At 37.4% G+C, this 21361-nt stretch overlaps 1 protein-coding gene across 1 annotated transcript in view; it reads right to left on the minus strand.

Annotated features, from left to right (window-relative positions):
- The window catches only part of GRID2 (glutamate ionotropic receptor delta type subunit 2), a 1380265-nt gene that overhangs the window by 694081 nt on the left and 664823 nt on the right, over positions 1–21361 (minus strand). The window contains exons 3-4 of the mRNA XM_081109363.1: positions 17882–18166; positions 2659–2864 (exon numbers count right to left, since the gene is read on the minus strand). Of these exons, the coding sequence (XP_080965489.1) occupies positions 2659–2864; positions 17882–18166 (491 nt within the window). The remainder of the gene's footprint in view (positions 1–2658; positions 2865–17881; positions 18167–21361) is intronic.

The raw sequence follows: 21361 nt of genomic DNA on the forward strand, positions 1-21361 counted from the left end.
TTTTGTGAGTTTCCATTCTAAAATGCTTAACTCTAATAGCTACACTACACTTTGTTCTAGTTACTTCAAACCAATGATATATCATTATCTGGGAACCCCCCCCCCCGCACCTTTAAAATTTATTAAAAATATTTTTAATTGGTTTCAGAAAGAAAGGGAGAGGGAGAAAGAGAAATATCAATGATAACAGAGAATCAGTGATCAGCTGCCTTCTGCACGACCCCTCCTGGGGATAGAGCCTGCAATCAGGGCATGTGCCCCACACCAGGTATCGAATTGTGACCTCCTATTTCATAGGTCAACACTCAACCACTGACCCACACTGGCCAGCCTCCCTCTACCTTTTAGACTATCATTTACCCCTTCCCTACATAGTTTTTTACACTTCGCAAAATTAGTAGAGCTTCCCTGAGATATCATTCATAGCTCTTCCTAGTTTATTCTTTATAAATTCCCCTTCAGAGATTTCTTCCACATGCAAGTGTTTAAAGGCACTCTGTGCCGAGAAATCTCTCATCTGTAGACTTTTCTATTATCCCAGCTCTTTCTGGCTATTTTCATCGCACTTTTTGGTTAATGTTCACTGTTTTCCTTTTGTCACCACACGTCCACCACTCAACACAGAAATCTGTCTTCTTTCCTAACTCACAAATGAACTTGTTATTGCTAAATAACTAGACTTCTGGGTTTTTCATCTAATACACTTTCAGCCCTTTTTTTTACTGGACAATTCGTCAGCAATATCACATTGACATTATTTTCTCCTTTGCTTTGTACAACATTTTTCTTTCGCACTTTTTTTCTACTTTGCTTTCCCCCTACTGCTTAGGTTTTTCTTGGTTTCCTCTGCTAGATCTTATTTCCCTGCCTGTGCCTGGTCTTCAGTTGTGCCCTTCCCCTTACCTCACCTACTGTTTCTTTACACATGACAGTGCTTTAAATATATATGTCTGTCTTAGGACCTGACCTCTCTTCAGCATTTGAATCATGTATCCAAATATTTACTGCATATATATTTACTTGAACATGAGGGAAAACTCTGAGGATTAAATAACATATTCAACATGGCCAACGTAGACTTCTTCACCTTCTCTCCAGGCCTGCTCTTCCTCACATGTTGCCCCATCTCTATCTACTTGCTTCCCCACCTTCGTAAAAGGCTCCATCCCCTCTTTTCTAGGGCATATCTTAGGATATCTCAGTAATCCATATTAATATATTTAGGTCAATATATTATTCCCATTTTATTGATGACAAAAGTGAGGCTCAGAAATGTTAAGTAATTTGCCAATACAACATCACCAGAAAGTGGCTGAGATAGGCTGGAATTTATCTATTACATCCCACATTTATTTTATGAATTTCTACTCCAGACACTAAGTCCAGTTCAAATGTGCCTTCTTAATGAAGTCCTCTCTGATCACCCCAGCCAAAAATGACCACAGAAGCTTCAACCTGATTTATTTAATTTTAAGATTCCAAGTTATATTACATGTCATTGTGTATTTCTCTTCAAACTTATAGCAGACTTTGTGTTTCTTAAAGGAAAGAACCAACTCCTGTCAAATGGGAAATATTCTTTCTATTGTGGAAAAGTCTAGTTGTTCAATTTGCAAGACTAGAAAAAGCTTAAAGTTCTATATTTATCCTTAAGCTGCACAACAAATTTCTCTATTAAAATTAAAAAAGACAGTATTGATATTTTCCAAAAAGTTTTATTCTTCTTAGTGATTTATATTCTGCTTCAGTTCCTTGGTACCAATTATATAGAGTGTCATAGAACTTCTAACACATTCTTAATTTGGATTATTGATACCAGTGCTTTTGGATTTAAAGAAAGCATAATAGAGAAGTGAGAAAAAGTATTAGTCAAATAATGTCACCCAAATAAAAAACACTAATAATAAAGCCCATCTGAAAGTATGTAATGTCGTGGCCCTATCTAGCACTATACAAAACCAAAAACTTGAAGCAAGGCAAAAATGACTTGACAATAATCCTTTGTAAGGCAATAGCAAGCATTTTAGAACAGAGATGTTACATCAATCAATAAAAAGCCTTAATTGTATTTTGACAAAGTTTCTAAGCTTCCAGCCAAATGAACAGATACAATAAAATTTTTGAGGATGCAGCATCATAAAGTGTATAGTGGTCATTACTTTGCAGTTTCAGACAGTGTTAATTATTTGTCTTAGCACAGAGTTCACAGAGCAGAGGTAAATTTGCTATATGTTTTTGTAAAAGTAATCATGGCCAGGCAACAAAAGCCTGATTCAAGTAAATCTTTTCTCAGAAGTAAAATTTTAACTTGCAAAAGAATCTAAGGATTAATTAGAGAACTTTGCACTTTTGAATTCATTCTTGAATTTATTAGATTCATTCAGATCAATGGCACTTTTGCACCCATCAGATTTCTTAAAACCATCCTGGATCTGTGCCTAAATATATACATAAATGCAAACATTCTCAGCAATTAACTGGACAGTACCGGGTAAATACAATGAGCTGGGAATTCACTGTGCTAACCTCCATTAGTGCTGATGAGAGCTGTGTACTTAATTCCCTCTCGCTGCTCTTAACTTTCAACTTCTCTGTGGGATCTATTCCAGTACATTTAATTTTAACACCCTGCCCCCACCCCTTGAGGAGTTTTCTTACCTCAGTAATGAAGGATTTGGCTGTGGCGGGATTCATAATGAGGATGGCTCTCCTAAGAGTGTCTCGATAGCGATTCAGCTCCTCGATTCTCATGGTATCAAAGAGAGTGGTGATCATTTTATTGATGTTGTTTTCTACCTTTTGAAGTGCAACATCCATCCCCTGCTGAGATACTCTGTCCAGGAACTCCTGTATTCCACGGATATCTAGGAACAGCAAAATCCCAGCACAGTGGGAATTAGAGCACAGAGGGGAGACAAGAACTGTTTCATTCATAGCAGAGTTGTTTATTGTCCAACATGGTAGGCTGGCTGTCTAAAACTGCTAACCGCGAAGCAGGTGCAACTCTCAAATATGTTTAAGATTTAGCATGATTTACTGTGTTTAAGTAACAAATGTAGAGATTATTATTTTTAAAGTGAATTTCTTTTTCTTCACTGGGCAGTCTAAACTATCTTACCTGTGGAACATGTTAGGCTAGGATCCCCTCACTTCCCTAATGCAATTGTCAGATAAGGAAAGTACACTTGTGATTTTTCCTCAGGTAAAACATGAATAGCATTGATGAATGAATCGGAATCGAGATTGCTAACATTTATTAAAATAAGGCAACCATATCACTAAACTTGACATTTACCATCTAAATGGAAAGAGAGTTTTGAGAGGTTATCTTCAAAGTGTCGCAGGTCACTTAGACCACAAATAAAATAGCTTCATTTTTGTCTATTTTATGAGAACCACCTCCTTAGCTCAAATTTGACAAACAGGGTAGGAGATAGTTTTCTTATCAGGAGTATAAGGATTATACTTTGTATATAAAACAAAATTTGTGTGAAAACAAAATATTCACACACCCATTAAGGAAAAAATAAGTTCTGAAAGATTATCAGAAAAAAAAATTATGTCCAATTTACTTTTAAATAAAGAGGATGAAATCAAGTCTAAATAAAGTGTTTGTAGATTTATTCCTGGATGTATATTCAAGTATCAAGAAATGTCTGAAATGTTACCAATATTTCTTCCTAGTACCACATTGGGTGTTTATAGAAGGGATTTGAACATTGATAAGTATAATTGGAAAACATGTGAGAATATTAACTTAATATAGAAGATTTTCTTTACTATATAATAAACTACATGTTTTCTGCATATGTTCATGCCATACAATGTTTTAAAGGAGAAAACTAGTTAAGGATAAGAAGTAAATGAGGTTGTGTCATTGTCAATGGACTATAAAAAAATTCTTAATTGTACATGATTGCATGCATGCAAAATTTGTCTCTCAAGAGAAAGAATTAGTTCATGTGTTTTTTAAGACATTAACAATTAAAAGCAATATATAAATCTATAGAGCAAGAAAACAAATAGTCACAAACTTTGAAATTGACATTTACTCATAACAAAATTTATACTTACAAGGTTACAAATTAATTTTAAAATTTTGCTTCTTTATTAGTTTTATTTTAAAATAATTACTGATATAGAATAGATAACTATATAAATGCTACCTTATATTCCTTATTCCTAATTATATTATAAACCCAGGATGGCAGAATCATAGCAGCTTAAAAGAACCAAGCCTCATGTGGAGCAGAACAAGAGATAAAAGTGAGGGGATAATAAATGTATTATGTACTCATTAAATATCCAAGTCTGAAAGTACCTAAGTGGGTAAGATATTCAGGAGTGGATTAGACAAAGGGTTAGATCTGATGCAATTTCACAGATGTGGTAGACATGTAACAGGACTATGCACACTAAAGGAGATGTTCCCAAATGTTGGTGTGAATCAGAATCACTTAGAAATCTTATAAAAATAAAATAAAAATAAAGCCCAGAACCAATATGCCTTTAAAATACACGTCCAGCAGATCTTTGATTTTGAATTTTAAGTTGTTGTTTCATTTCATTTTTTTAGTTTGAATCACTTCTATGTGAATCTAAATATAAAAAGGGGACATCTGTAATACGTTTAACAGTAAAGATAAATTAAAAAATAAGTAAATATAAAACAAAATTAAAAATACACTGAAATAAGTGAAGATGCTCAGAAAACACTGTGACCAGAGCATAGGCTCCAGATCTGCATGCTCTAGGAAACGCTCTGTTCACAGAAACAATACATCAATGCAATTTCATATCTTAACTTTAATGCTCCAAAAATATTTATTGAATACGGGACAGGATGTTGTATACAAGGAGTACAACAGTGAATACTCTTCTCCACACTGAGGCAGACAATAAACAAGTAAACAACAAATACATACAAACCACATCAGTGCTTAAAGGAAACAGGAAGGGTATCCTGGGAGATAATGCCAGGCGGGGAGGGGGATCTATTTTAGTTAGAATATTCAAGGGAAGTTCCTCTGGAAAACTGGTTTTTAAACTGTTTTAAAGGATGAGAAGACATTACCTAGACAGAGAGATAGGAAGTGAAGACAACAGCATGGAGAACATGCCCGAGGGCAGCAAAGAGCTAGTGTTTGAAGTTGAAGGATTCCAGTGTGGTGCAGCCCAGTCAGTAAGGAGGGCAGAGGTAGGTGAAGCTCCTTGTAGAGTGTGGGTCACATTATGTGCCCCCTGGTGAGACACAGAGAGGTTTTGCTTTTATTCTAAATATGGTTTTTATCTATTGAAAAATGTAAGTAGAGGTTCTAAGTGGATGACAGGCTGTGTGTTCAGTATGAAAAGCAGTTTAAGTCTGAGAGTGACTTGTTAAGATAGTCTGATTCAAACGGAGTTTGTAAATGATATCCCCTTGATTTAAAACATTCTGACAGATTTTAGCTTTTAGTTTTTAACAGAAGGTAAGTTTTATATGTATAGTTATTGGGCCAGAAAAGTGATGTGATAAAATATTGTTATTATCCCTCTGCTTCCTTATTCTGAAATTATGGTTATCATTGCCTAATACATGTGATTCTAAAAAAAAAAAAATTAAATCTCTTTTTTTGTCCTTTTTTTGAGTTTATTGGGCTGACAGGGATTAAAAAGTATACAATTTTCAGGTGCACAATTCTACAACACATCATCTGTATACTGTATTGTGTGTTCACCACCCAAGTCAAGTCCCTAGCACCATTTATCCCACCTAGACCCTCCTCAATCTCCATTCACCCTCCAACCCCTGGCAGTCACCATAAAACATTTCTGATCTCTAAATAAAGAAATATTTATTTCAAAGATGTCTTATAAGATTAGATTAGTGAGGGCATGAGTGTGTATGTGTGTATACCTATCAATCACATGGCAGTTGCTATTATCCTATCTAATAAAAGAGAAACATGGTAATTAGCGTACGACCGCTAACCTTCCCATTGGCTAATCAGGGCGATATGCAAATTAACTGCCAGCCAAGATGGCGGCCAGCAGCCAGGCAGCTTGAAACTAACATGAGGCTTGCTTGCTTCAGTGACGGAGGAAACCAATATTCCCCACCTGCCTTGCTGGCCTCTGAGCCTGCAGTTTGAAACATTGTAACAAATATAGAAGCTAAACAAAAACCCAGAAACCTGCTTTCAGTGAGCCGGGATCTCAGAGCTGGAGTTATAAATTGTTTCGATTATAGAACCCAATCAAACCAGATATCTGCTTTCAGCAGCAGAGGCCTCAGAGCTGGAGCCAGAGATAAAGCTGGCCCAGAATAAAAAAAAAAGAAAAAAAGGAGCAGTTGGGAGCTTCAGCCCTCAGCCCCTCACCCAGACTGGCCAGGCACCCCAGTGGGGACCCCCACACTGAAGGGTGTGTGACCAGCTGCAAACAGCCATCATCCCCTCACCCAGGCTGGCCAGGCACCCCAGTGGGGACCCCCACCCTGATCCAGGAACCCTTCAGGGCAAACCAGCCAGCCCCACCCATGCACCAGGCCTCTATCCTATATAGTAAAAGGGTAATATGCCTCCCAGCACTGGGATCAGCGGAGCCGCCAGGCCTCCCAGCACCGGGATCAGCGTGACAGGGGGCAGCGCCCAAACCCCTTGATCTCCCTGCGGTAATGTGTGTGACAGGAGGTGGGGCCACAACCTCCCTATCCACCCTGCTTAAGGCGCCCCAACCTCCTGATCAGCCCTGCTCTGTGGGTGATAGAGGGTGGCGCCCCAACCCCCTGATCGCCCCTGTTCTGTGTGTGACAAGGGGCGGTGCCCCAACTCCCCTATCGGCCCTACTCTGTGAGTGACAGGGTGGAGCTCCTCAACCCCCTGATGGGCCTTGCTCTGTGCGTGACAGGGTAAGGAGCCCCAACCCCCCTGATGGGCCCTGCTCCGTGCATGACAGGGGGCAGCGCCCCAATCCCTGGATTGGCCCTGCTCTGTGCGTGACTGGGGGTGGCGCCGCAACCTCCCCATAGACCCTGACTTGAGTGTGACAGGGGGCGGTGCCCCAACCCCCCAATCGGCCCTACCCTGAGCCCGACCAGGGGCTGCACCTAGGGATTGGGCCTGCCCTCTGCCATCTGGTAACAGGCCTCAGCCAGCAGGGTGTTATCTCCCGAGGGGTCCCAGACTGCGAGAGGGCACAGGCCAGGCTGTGGGACCCCCTTCCCCCCGAGTGGACAAATTTTTGTGCACCGGGCCTCTAGTCCTATATAATAAAAGGGTAATATGAAAATTGACCCTAACAACAGAACAAGTGGTTGCTATGATGTACACTGACCACCAGGGGGCAGACACTCAGTGCAGGAGCTGCCCGACCTCCCCCCCTTGGTGGTCAGTGCGTTTCCACAGGGGGAGCTCCGCTTAGCCAGAAGCCAGCTCATGGCTGGCTAGTGCAGCAGCGGTGGCGGGAACCTCTCCCACCTCTGCAGCAGCGCTAAGGATGTTCAACTAACAGCTTAGGCCCACTCTCCCTAGGAAGCCATCTCCCTTTGTCGGCCATCCCCTGAGGGCTCCCAGAGGGATATCTCACTGCCAGCTTAGGCCCAATCCCCCTGCTAGAGGACACAGGCCAGGCTGAGAGACCTCCCCATCCCCCAGAGTGCACAAATTTTCATGCACTGGGCCTCCAGTTATTAATAACAGTACATAACTACTTGTTAAAAGTAACCTCCCCCGTCCATTAGGAGAGAATTGCCTGAAATTGAATGATGGCTAGCTACCCAAAATAGCAAGCATAATGTTTTAGACTCTTGGAATGCAGGAGTTAAATAATAATAGCTTTACTTCCTTGAGAAAAACATCAAACACCCATGATATGTGTCAACTGATACGTCTGATGTGAGAAGAATCTGAACCTATTAGCTGCTCTGTGGAAAATCATCATTAAAAGAGCATGGGCCTTTGGTTTTGTTAATTCATGAACATAATCAACCATTGCAATTATTTAACTACATTATCTGTATGCCTATTAGTTAGCAGGTAATGAAAATAAAGGTTACAGAAATAAAAAAAGACAATACATGGTGCCTGACCTCAAAGAGCTTCCAGGCCTGTGGGTGTGACTAAGTGCTGTTTATTGATAGCAGAAAATTAAATAGTAGTTTCAGTTCAGTAGTTCCCAGCCATTACTAATTATATTGACCAGATAATTGTATAGCAAGTAGTGGAAACAAGGTTCATTAACTAAGTTATTAAAAATAAAACTAGGGGAAAAACCAAGAAGACTTTTTTTCTTTGCACTATAAAGGAACTGTGGTACCAGAATAATGACCTGTCAAAGATGCCCAAGTCTTGATCCCTGGAATCTGAGAGTAAGCTAGGTTACCTAGCAAAATGGAATTAATGTTTCAGATCACGTTAAAGTTCTTTCTCATGTGAGCTTAAAAGGGGTGAGAGTTTGTATTATTTGGATGGGACTAGTGCAGTGGTTGGCAAATCACGGCTCAGGAGCCACATGCAGCTCTTTAGCCCCTTGAGTGTGGCTCTTCCACAAAATACCGACTCTTCTACAAAATACTGACTTCTGCGCATGGGCCACGAAGTTCCAGTCGCACTGTATGTGCGTGCCCACACGTGGTATTTTGTGGAAGAGCCACACTCAAGGGGGCAAAGAGCCACATGTGGCTCGCCAGCGCGGTTTGCTGACCACGGGTCTAGTGTAATCACAGGGTCTTTAAAATTGGAAGAAGGAAGCAGAAGAGGAGAGTCTAAGGAGATCTGACTACTGAAGAATTAGTTGACTTTGGGGAAATTTCAGAGAGAGACAATGTTGCTGGCTTTGAAGATGGGGCTATAGAACTGAAACATATAATATTAGTAAACAATGTTACCCCAATTTAATTAGAAAAAAAGGAAAATAAATACAGGATTATCTAGTAAAAAATTAAATAGGAAACATTTTTATAAAAACATTAAGAAACATAAATATATAAATACCTTTCCCAATAACTTTTGTTTTCAGTTACTATTTAGTCTACTCTATGGAGGGGATGATAACTGAAAAAGGTAATTATGTGGGGTTTTTTTGTTTTGTTTTGTTTTGTTTATTTAAAAAATATATTTTATTGATTTTTTTACAGTGAGGAAGGGAGAGAGAGAGCTAGAAACATCGATGAGAGAGAAACATCGATCAGCTGCCTCCTGCACACTCCCTACTGGGTATGTGACCGCAGCCAAAGTACATGCCCTTGACCAGAATCGAACCTGGGACCCTTGAGTCCGCAGGCCGCGACCTCTATCCACTGAGCAAAACCGGGTGGGGCGGTAATTATGTTTTAATGTGATTAATGTCAATAAAAGAAATGGAACAAAGGAATGAAAGCATAGGATAGTAGCAACTAATCACACCTTATCAGTGCCAAAGGAAAATTATTCAGCTTAATTACCGGGGTTGTTCTGATGAAAGAAAATAAGATGTGCAATATATCAAAGCAGTTTGTAAACTGCAAATTTCTAAGCAATGTATATTTTCATTATCAAGACTTTATTAACCCTGTCAAAAGTCCAATTTTCCCTTAATTTTCTTTTACTATCTTTTTCTATATAAAATACAGAAAACAGAAAAGAATCTTGATAAAGACTAAAAGTTGGTCTAGGTAACATTCTTACACCTTTATATTTTCACAATCATCAATATCTCTGACATATTAACTAACCTTTTTAGACCACTTCCATGACAACTCTCCAAGAGGCAGTGGCTGATTAAAGCTCAATAATTTTCTTTATTAAATTGTATAAAATAATGACAATTATGATCACTAATATAAGATTAAATTAAATCTTTATATGAAAAATGGACGAGTTGCAGCACATATTGGAATGTAATGTATAAACACATTTCAGAACTGAGCTCAGAACCAGAAATATTATTCATTCATTGCAAGCCAATAGTCAGCATCCAAATAGATCCCTTTTGGAATCCAGTCTCTGCTTATGATGTGCCAAGCACTGTGAGAGGTACTTGGAAGAGAATGTTGACCAAGACAAACACAATCCCTGACCTCAGTGAGCTTGCTATCTATACCCCCTGTTGATAACACAGACCCTACTGCAGATAGCAGAATCTTACAATACTACATTCTCCAAACTGTAGTGGCAATTTAACTAAATTTAATGGCATTCAAAGAGTAATTCTCAGTCTCATCATTATATTCAAATATCACCTTTAAGATATTAAATTTGGTAGAAAAAGAGATTCATCATTAATTATTTGTAAGTTTGATTTTTTCCCATCTACTCATCTCTTTTCCTCATTTGAGTAGATTAGGTACATTTAATCATTTTGATCACTTAATGCCTTGAAGACCTCATTTGCAGCAAAAGACCTTAGTACTGTATTCAGCCAATCTTGGTGTTTCTGAAATTATGACAGAAGGCAGAGTTTTAAAATTAATATTTAAAATCTTGTGACTTTTCTTTGAGATAAAAAGGAATATGTCATACTGCTGGGTACATAAAATACATCATTGAGCAGAATAAATTTTCCCAGCATATGAATAGGAAAGCATACTCTGTAAATGTCTTCTTTCCTGAGAAAATAAGGTTTTCAACCATTGATTTAAAAAATTGTTTAGAAGAACCCTTACTTGAAAAGGAACTTGAGACTTTATTGAGTATTTCCTTGCCATTTGTAGTGTATTTAGAAAATAACAATAATCTATAATAATAAAAAGGTAATATGCTAATTAGACCAGACATCTTCCAGAGGTCATTCCGGACCTCCTTCCTGATGAATCTGAGGAAAGAGGGAACCCAGCCCGGGTCTGGGTGCCTGTGGATGGCCCAAGGGAAGCCAGCCTGGGCCCCAGTTGCCTGCAGGTGGCCAGAGTAGGGAAATCGCCCAGGTCCTGGGTGCTTGCCGGTGGCTGGAGGAGGGAAGCCCGGGTCCCAGGTGCCTGAGGGAAGCTGGTGCCGGCAGCTGGAGAAAGGAAGGCCTACTCTTGCACGAATTTTCATTCATTGGGCCTCTAGTAAAATATAACATTAGATTTTGAGGTGACACAGGTCAGCAATAAAAGTCTATTACTGAGATTTTCTATTTGGTAAGAATTTTTGGCTTTCACATTAGATCATAGTGTTTCAATATATGCATTATCTTTACAATAATGCTGATCAATATATATATATATATATTAAATGTATATTTCTTTAGTGATTTCAGAGAGGAAGGGAGAGGAAGAGAGAGATAGAAACATCAATGATGAGAGAATCATTGATTGGCTGCCTCCTGCACACCCCCTACTGAGGATTGAACCACAACCCGGGCATGTGCCCTTGGCCAGAATTGAACCTGGGACCCTTCAGTCCGCAGGCCAATGCTCTATCCACTGAGCCAAACTGGCTAGGGCTGATCAATATTTTTAAAGGACATTTTACTGATGAACAAATCCAAATATATCATTTTTACCTGCTTGACATAATATGCACTCATGCAAAGGAAATAGTTCAGTAAGATGCTTGGATAAATTATATGATTATGGATGCACATGGAAGTAAATGAGAGAACTGAAAGTTGGAATGTGGCCAAATGAGTAATAAACCACTTTAACATTGTCTAGAGCAGTGGTTCTCAATCTTGGCTGCACATTAGAATCACCTGGGAATCTTTTTAAAAGCCTGATTTCTGGGCCTCATCCTCCGGAAATTCTGTTTCTTTGTTATGGGGTGGGGCCACAACATTAGTAACAAAGAAACAGAATTTCTGGAGGAGGAGGCCCAGAAATCAGGATTTAAAAAAGATTCCCAGGTGATTCTAATGTGCAGCCAAGGTTGAGAACCACTGGTCTAGAGAGACAGTTAATAATAAAGACATTAGATAGTTGAAAATATCTTCAGGGCAATTGTAAATATTTTCAATCAATTAAGAGAAATGTGTCCAGTTCATGGGCCTTCATTAAACCTACATCAAAATGTATGAGATATATTTTGTGTTTCCAAGGAATGTAATCATGAAGATAATCGTTCAGTATTCATTTCAAAGGGGCCCATTGTATGGCAATTTAATTATAAGCAAAGGGTGACATACTGAATCCTTAAGGATAGTGTTTAGGTACATCAAATCACTCAACTATGTATTGACCCTTAATATACTATTACTACATCAGTGTTTTTAGATGCAGGGGAGACAATAAGTAATCCATTTAGTACTACATAAAGTTGAGTTTCTTCTTTTGTGTTTATGTGTATGGGTGCCAAAGTACTGTGTTCAGCCAATATATTTACCTATGCACACAAACAAAGGAAGAAACTTGATTATCTACATATGTATATAGTAGTTATTTACTATACTCCAGTAGTAATTCCCATGCCACACTACTTTATTTTATTTACCTTTAGGTCTTTGATTTTCAGAAATTCAGAGTTTAACAAATTAGAGTAGAGATTTACATATGACCAAAAATCTTGTTGTAAAAGAGAAAATACTATACTAAACCTGTAAGGAAAATGTCAAAAGGCTAAGTACATAAAATAAGTTTAAGCTGACCAAACACACATAAACAAGTTCAAAATTAACTTAAAAAGTTTATGTTTCAAAAGCAACGGTAAAGGTTAAATTATAAAGACATATGTTTATAATTGTAAATATTTAACATTAAACATTTAATATAATTAAATTTGATATTAAATTAAAATATAAAATAAATTAACTTAATTAATACATTTAAATTTAATCTTTAATTTAATTTTTCATAATTTGAGTTAAATAATTTTTTCTTCCAAGTAAAATTTCCTTCAAATTGGTAAGGGAAGCCCATGTGTCCTTATATGCCTACCTTTCACTCAAGGAACCATCATGCGTTTCAGCTGTGACTGAGAGCATGCCATGCTTCGACCAAATTATTTGGTTCAGGGATTAGCATAGGACCCAAACAGGGCCTGAGACTTGATATATGGATATATTTCCATATAAATTATATTTGATAAACAGACAAAGAAGGGGAAGGGTCATTGTTTAGTATAATAGCCTGTAAGGATATGCTGGGAGTAACCAGTGTCATCTGTCTTGCCTAAGAATAAAGCCAATAGTTGAACTGAAGTAGAGATGAAGGTATGTAAGTGGGTATCTCACTAGTTTCAAGTTCATGTCTCTATGTCATTACCATAACAAGCTCCTTAGATCCATTATTATTATTATCCATATTATCCTTCCAGTCTCCATAACTAGATCCATTAAAATGCACCTACCAATATGCCCATGCCAATATCAGGCTGGGATCAATATTGTTTCAGGCAAAGGAAACGAAAGAACCCAAATAGCTCATTTGATAAAGAGTACTTAACCTTACTGCTTATATCACTCTAGTAAATCAGTTCTATTCAGTTCTCCCAGGCCTGAAATTCAACTTTTGTCTTATCAATACTTTCAGAACAGAATCCTCCCACTAACGCAATCTATCTGCTTTGATTCTATTTTAAGGACCACCTACTCCTATAAGTTTCTGGTTTCTGTATATTGTTAGTTCCCTGATTCTGAAATCTAGCCATTCACTGGTATATTCAATTAATTACTTGCATAGACATCTCTGGCAGTGAGCCTGCCAAGATTACTGCCAATTGCTTTTAATAACTCTTCCTGAGTATCTTATTCCCCCTACTTGACCAAACTTCCTCTCAGAGATCTGGTTAAAAGCTAAGCAAATTAAGAATGATGCGGAATTAAAAAGGTAGGGCAATATAATGAGTAATAGAATAAAGAGTTAGCATAAAATTTTTAACTTGCAGAAATTATAAGGAAACACAGCAAGGTATAAGTGCTTTTATTTTGCTAAACATTGTACAGGTCTTGCCTCTCAAAGGCTCTAAGTGCATGTGGCAATGAGTAAATTTGTCAGTTCATATACTGATACTGAAAAATGAGAATAGATAAGGATACAGAAATTTAGAAAGGTAGAATATCTGAAAAGCACATTATGATGAAAATGGGAAATTGCTCTTGGTATTTAGGTAGTAAATATAAAAGAGAGTAAATTACATAATATAAAATACTTATTCTAATTCCTGGCAAATAAAATATATAGAGATATTATTTTTAATATTTTTATTGTTGCAAGACTTTCTATTGGATCAGCTATACTTTGTGAAAGCTTGTAGGATTTTGAGAGGCAACAATCAAGTCAAAGTCCACCCATACAGCCTTTGATTATTGCTGCTGAAGTTAGGCACTTCTTTTATCACTCACCACTAGGATTTAGTTTGCATCATTCATAATACTTACGTTACTTTCTCTATTAAGAGAGTCATATAAATATTTTACCTCTTATTTTTTTTTAATTGTAAGCTTCTTAAAGGCTAAGACTACATTCTGTAAAACTTTTTTATCTCACATTTTACATTGCTCTAAGCAAATGAGCAATGAACATTTGCCGAATGACACATTTTTAAAAGCTCAACACTTGCTAAACTCTTTCCAAGCCTTTTAGAAAATGTTTTGAATCAATCCATTCAAATAAAGTGTCCACATTTCTATTCTCTTTTCATGCATTTACTTCGAATCAAAGACTTGATTCTTCTTTGTTAGGAAATTTAAAGTAGACTTTTATACTGTGCCCTTAATCATAATTAACTGTTTTTGAAAAAGTGTTTCTCTAATTAACTGGATATAGAAGCTTAATCATTTTTTTAAAGTATATTTCTCTAAGCAAAATATATCTTCAATAACATTTGGCTCCAGCAGGCTGCCTGATTCCATCCATAGAAGATGCTTAATCCATTCATTAATGAAAGCAATTCCTAATAACCAAGATAAAAGTCAAGTGCAAATCCAATGTTTGAACTTAAAATGAGGGCACTGATGAATGGATATGTAAATAAACATAACCCTCTTCAATGTACAAGGTATTTGGATAGATTGATGTTTATTTTGGACTCTTGCCCAGTTCTTTACTAGCAAGATTTATTATAAGTATCAAAGGGAAATTTTCTTTCACTAACAAGAGTATTACTGGAGACAATTTTAAGGATACAAGCAATGTAATTTTAATAAATTATTAAATTAAATAATAAGTCAGAAGCAAGTTTTTCATCAAATTAAAGAAAAATGCTTTTTTAAAATTATTATTCCTAAAACTCTGCTTCTATCAGTGATACTCCTCACTCCCCCAAAGGACAGAGGAGTGTCATCCATGGGCATTAAGGGGACCCAGTCATACACAGAGCTTATAGCATCTTATTTGCTAAAAGGAAAACAGAGGGAAAGAAAATGAGGAATTTCAAATGCATGTAAATGATTCTATGTGACTACAAATTTAGAGTACATTTGCAAAAATATTTGCCTCATTAATAATAAAAATGTATTATTTTAATTTCCTAATGTAGCCCATGTAGGACTTAGAAACAAGATGACAAAGGATTTCTGCATGGACAGTTATATTAAGGAGTAAAATCCTCATTTCAATGTTATGAAAATGCCTTTATCCAAAAATCACCTTTCTGTTCCGTATCTTACAGGACTATTTTGATGGGACTAACTAAAAAGTCTTTTCTCACCTTAAAGAAAGATTTAGGGTTTAAATTTGTTATTTCAAATTATGTTTCAGCAGAGGTCATAAGAATGCTATTTATGGTTATAAAAATCATACATAATCTGATTGGAGAAAACTGACAGACCCATACTCAGCCTACTGGTTCCTTTAGTAGAATTTACTATGTTCAGTAAATAATCCTATCCATGAATCTTGAATGTGTGTTCAATCCTTGTTTTTACTGATGAATCAATTATTTTTAATTTTCTTTTTGTTTATTTTATTCATTTCGGTCTCTTGGTCTTTCTTTGGTGACCCCTAAATAACTAGAATTAAGCAACAAAAAGGACAATTTCCATGCTGGACACAAAGGAGGTGCTTCCGGAGAGTGCCACAGACTTTTGGCTGAAATCTACCCATCAAGTTTAATGCGGCTCTGGCTGCCAAAACCCCAGGCAACCTTTGAATATTTAGGGCTAAATGTAACTACCACTTGCTTTGGTCGCTGGAAGTCCACAGGATCTCTTATTTGTTGCTCCCCAGATTTCTGCCAACCTTTTTATGCTCTGTTCTATTGATGCCTCTTTCTGGCTGAGTCTTGTATATCTGTTTTCCAATATTGTTGACAATGCTGAGTAGGTTAAGACAAGAAAACCATTATTTTTAAAATGTTTATTTATTTGCTAAGGAAAATAAGTTGCACTGCGGGAGGTAAAATTATCTTGCTGTTTTTGTTGTTTGTTTGTTTTATACAACTGTAAAAACTAGACACATCCATAGTGGATGTAAAAATTGTTCTGAGATTCCCTCTTAAGGCAAATATCTGAGGAAACACATATTTCAAAATATATATTCCTTACCAATCTCTGTTTATCTCTCTCATTTGATTATATCTATCTTTATTCCCCCAATGAGAAAAAAAAAGAGAGAAACTATCTCTGGGATCAGTTAGAAAACAAGTAGATTACTTCAGAAAAATAAAATAATCAAAAACAATATCATTTTTGCTTAATTAAATGCAAGTAAAAAATTCCTAGACAAAGCATCTTTGCCAATTATGGTAAATTTGCGAAAAATGCTTTGTGTTTCACTTGGAAAGTTAAATAAAGAGTCTCATGCTACTCAATATTTTGTGAGACTTCATATTGTAGACAATATGCCATGCTAACTTTCAGTAACATAATTTTAGTGGCCTCCAAAGAGTTAAGTACTAAGTAGTTATTGAAGTCTTCATAAGGGGGTAAGCATGATATGTCAGATTCTTGGAACCAATAAATAGAAATAAGCATTTTTTCAGTGTTCCAAGATCTGTCCAAAATGGTCTTTTATTATTAAACTAGAGGCCCAGTGCACGAAATTTTTGTGGGGCAAGGGGAGGAAGGGGTCTCATCAGCCCAGCCTGCACCCTCTCCAATCCGGGACCCATTGGGGGATGTCCCAGGGATCAAGCCTAAACTGGCAGTCGGACATCCCTCTCACAATCCTGGGCCGCTGGCTCCTAATCACTCACCTGCCTGCCTGCCTGGTCATCCCTAACTGCCCCTGCTGCCGGCCTGTTCCCCCCAACTGCCCCCCACCACCAGCCTGGTCACCCCTCATGGCCCCCCCGCCGGCCTGGTCACCCCACACAGCCTGCTGTTCAGTTGTTTGGTCATCCTCACTAACCCCCTGCTGACCTAGTCGCCCCACACAGACTGCTTATTCAGTTGTTTGGTCGTTCCTCACTAACCCACTGCTGGCCTCATCATAGGTAGCCATTTTGTGAGGGCATGAGGGTTAATTTGTATATTACCTCTTTATTATATAGGATTATATAGGATAGAGATATAAATGTTTTTGAAAGGGGAAAATATAGTGTTGTCTTTATGACTTCCAATTACTTGAAAAATGAAGATGCATTCGAGTTAGATTTCTTTTGGCAATATGTATTGAAAGCATTTGGTATAGGAATTTATATTAAAACTAGAGGCTCAGTGCACAAAATTTGTGCATAGGTAGGGTCCCTAGTGGCTGCCGGCTGCCAGCTGGGGCCTCCCTTCCCTTAGCTGCTTGTGGCCACTGCTGGCTGGGGCAGGGCCAGCAAGAGGGAGGGACCATGCGTGGTTGGCTGGCTAGCCCCGCCCCCTGGTCAAACTCCCAGTTGAGGGGACAATTTGCATATTAGGCTTTTATTATACAGCATTTGACTTCAAAGGGATTTAATAGAATTGATTAAACTTTTCCTTAAAATTTTTGTTGTTGCTGCTAGATTTATTAGAAGAATCTGACAGGACAAAAAAACCACAAATGATAATAAGTAAGCTCCTTAAAATTTTTCAAGATTTAATAAAGTTGCTTGCCATGAAAATATCACTTACAAAAATCACACAAATCTCAAACACTTACCATATTCACTGTCATAGAATATGATGAATTTCTGCCAGGCATATTCTGTGATCACTCTCAGGATAACCTCATTTAAGTAGACAGGTGGGCGAACAGAGAGTGTGTAGTCATCATTCCTGTTGCTCCGGGTGAGTCCACAGCCACTCCTTGGTGTCCCAGCTGTTGCTCGCTGGATGAAGAGGTGGGGGATATGCATAGCATCTGCCAAAGACTGGAGGGATCCTGCTGATGTGCAGCCAATGGAGCTGACCAGAGCCAAGATGCCTTGATTCATAAGTTCACAGGCTGCAAAAAAGCATAGTAATATTGGACTGTCAATGAGTTTCATATATTTTCTCTTTTTTTGAGAAGCAGTGAAGTAAGCTTATGAGCTATTACACAACTATGTAAAATTTTTTTAAAGGAACATTCTAACTGAGGAGATCCTCAAATTACAAAATGCTATTGAAGTACAGTTTAAAAATTCTGCCCTTTAGTTATTTAGCCTGTGCAAATTACTTAGGTTCTCTTGGTCCCAGTTGCATCATCCATAAAGTGAATGAAATAGCATAAATCTTGCAGGATTATTGCCAGGGTTAGCTATAGTTCAGTGACTGTTATCTGCCTCTCAGATGATGGGCATTCTATGCTTTTATAATTATTAATGTATATTAGAGAAAAGGTAATGCCTTACTGAATACATAATATAATGTTTTCAAAAAGGAGATAATATGTAAACTGGTGAATGAATGAAGTGGAGTGGGGTGTTGAAGGGTTTGAGTAATGATTTCTGGCCATAGAAAACAGAGCCAGTGGGATTTAAAACTTTGATAACACTTTGTCTCTTTTACTAAACTGGAGAATTGACAATGCTTTTGTTCTTTTTCTTAACAAATTAGAAAACACATAGTCACATCAAATACTAAATTTCAGCAACAATATCATTCTGGTTTCCAGCTGAATAATTTCTTATTTCTACTATATGATTTATGCTCTCTGATTTAATTTCATTTTAACCATTCTATATATGAATATATGCTAACTTCAAAACATATATAAAACTAAAACAAATATAAATTATAAGTAAATGTAAAGACAAAACATACATGGGAAAAAAAGAGATAAGAAGTGATATCTCAGAATGCCAATCTTTAAAGTAAAAACATTACAAAGGAAAAAATAAAAAAGTAAATAAATACAAAGTAATTCAGAAAGAATCAAGACAAAATAAATTCCATTTAGAAGATTACTTATTATAATTGGCTCTGTCTTTATTCTAGATTTTAGGCATTCTAATTCATACATTCTAAACATTCAGACTTTAATATAAATTGTTTTACACAGTTCTTGAAAATTCAAAGGAAGACTGAAATGATAAGTACCTACATGTAATTAATTGGTCAGTTAATGAAAGCTGACAAAGTCTAAGTTTAGAAGTACTATCTTAATGGCATGCATATAAACAATCAAACAAATTAATTATGATTAATGGTAAGAAAACTAATATATAAAAAATAAATTAAAAATTATTAGGGATATAATTTTCAAGGATAAGAGAGGTTATATGATTTTAAATAAATGTGAAAAATAGCACCAGAGAGGAATCCTAGTCTAGACCATAACAGATTGAGGTTAAAGTTTTATTAAAAATCATAGTAGCTACTCATGTCCATGAAATAAGCACAGAAAGCAATACAAATTTATAGTTATTACTTTCAATGAATTTAAGCGAAACCACTGGTTACTAGATTGTTTAATTATTATAGTAAATAATACCCTTACTGATTATATAAGCAAGTAGAAATTCACTTTTAGAAAATATTTTGATTAAAAGCTTGGATCATTTAGCATTTAAAATAAAAAGAAGATAACATTATTAATCTATAAACAGTTGAATTCTATTTTTAGGTTACACTAATTAATAGTAATTAAACTCTGATAGGTTAGGCTCAGTTTGTTAGAGCATAGCCCCATGCACCAAAAGGTTGGGTTTCATTTCCAGTCAGGGCATATACTACAGTTGGGTGCATACCAGAGGCAACTGATCTATATTTCTCTCTATCTCTGAAAAAAAAAAATGTGCTAAAAAATCAAAATAAATAAATAATGATTATATAAATATAACATTTAATATAAATCTACCACAAAAATTATAAAGTTATACATATAAAAGTTTGAGATAAAAAAACTGTTTAACATTATATTCTGTCACATGTAAAAATATATGAAAATTATCTATTTAATCTTCAGATTTAGAAAGATTAACTCCAGAGTCATATGTAAATCATCATGTAGCAGATAAATTTGATGCAGTAGCCTATATAATAAAAAGGTAATGTGCAAATAGACCGAACAGCAGACTGACCGAACAACCAATCACAGCGTAATATGCTAATGATATACTAAGGCTGCTCAACTGCTCACTATGACATGCACTGACCACCAGGGGGCAGATAGTCAACTGGTCAACCAGTTGCTATGATGTGCACTGACCACCAAGGGGCAGACAGTCAACTGGTCAACCAGTCGCTATGATGTGCACTGGCCACCAGGTGGCAGATATTCCGACCGGCAGGTTAGCTTGCTGCTGGGGACTGGCTGATCAGGACTGAGTGAGATGGGCTGGTCATTCCCTGGAGCCCTCCTGCGGTCCCCCCCCCCGGCCCGATAGTGCACCATTGGGGTCCCTCAGCCTGGCCTGCGCCCTCTCGCAATCTGGGACCCCTCAGGGGATGTCAGAGAGCCAGTTTCAGCTCTATCCCGCAGGCCACCCCCTTGGGAGGGAGCCAGATGGAGGGCTCATGGCTGGTGAGCACTGCTGCAGCAGCATGAACCTCTCCCTGTTGGGACTGATTAGGTACTAGCCCAAGGCAGGCACAGTGGGGCCAGGATGAGTGGGAGCAGCAGGTAGGAGCTGCAGGCGGCATTGGACTGTGGGTTTCAGCCTGATCCCTGCAGGCCACCCAGAGGGACCTCACCTGTGCACGAATTCATGCACCAGGCCTCTAGTATAACCTATAATTCCCTTCAATCAATTATGTTACTTCCTGTTAACCTCTGTGAATAAGGGCACAAACAACACACATACTAGAAAGAGTTACTACTATATAAGAAGATGTATTATTTTTTGATTATCTAGTATTTTATATTATTCATCCCAGTACATACATTAGCAAAACCAACTACATTTTTCCTATACAACCAAAATAGGAGCCATAGCCCTGACCAGTTTGGCTCAGTGGATAGAGCGTCAGCCTACACACTCAAAATAGGAGCCATTAAAAATTACAATCAGAGAACTATATAATGTTACATCTGAAAGGGAATTCAGAGATTATGTAGTCTAGGGATGCAAAATCAGCTTTATCTTCTATACCAGTGGTCAGCAAACTGCAGCTCACGAGGCACATGTGGCTCTTTGACCCCTTGAGTGTGGCTCTTCCACAAAATACCGACTTCTGAGCATGGGCCACGAAGTTTTAATTGCACTGTACATGCGCG

The sequence above is a fragment of the Myotis nattereri genome, assembly GCF_964212035.1.
Source record: "Myotis nattereri genome assembly, chromosome: 1".
Classification (NCBI taxonomy): Eukaryota; Metazoa; Chordata; class Mammalia; order Chiroptera; family Vespertilionidae; genus Myotis; species Myotis nattereri.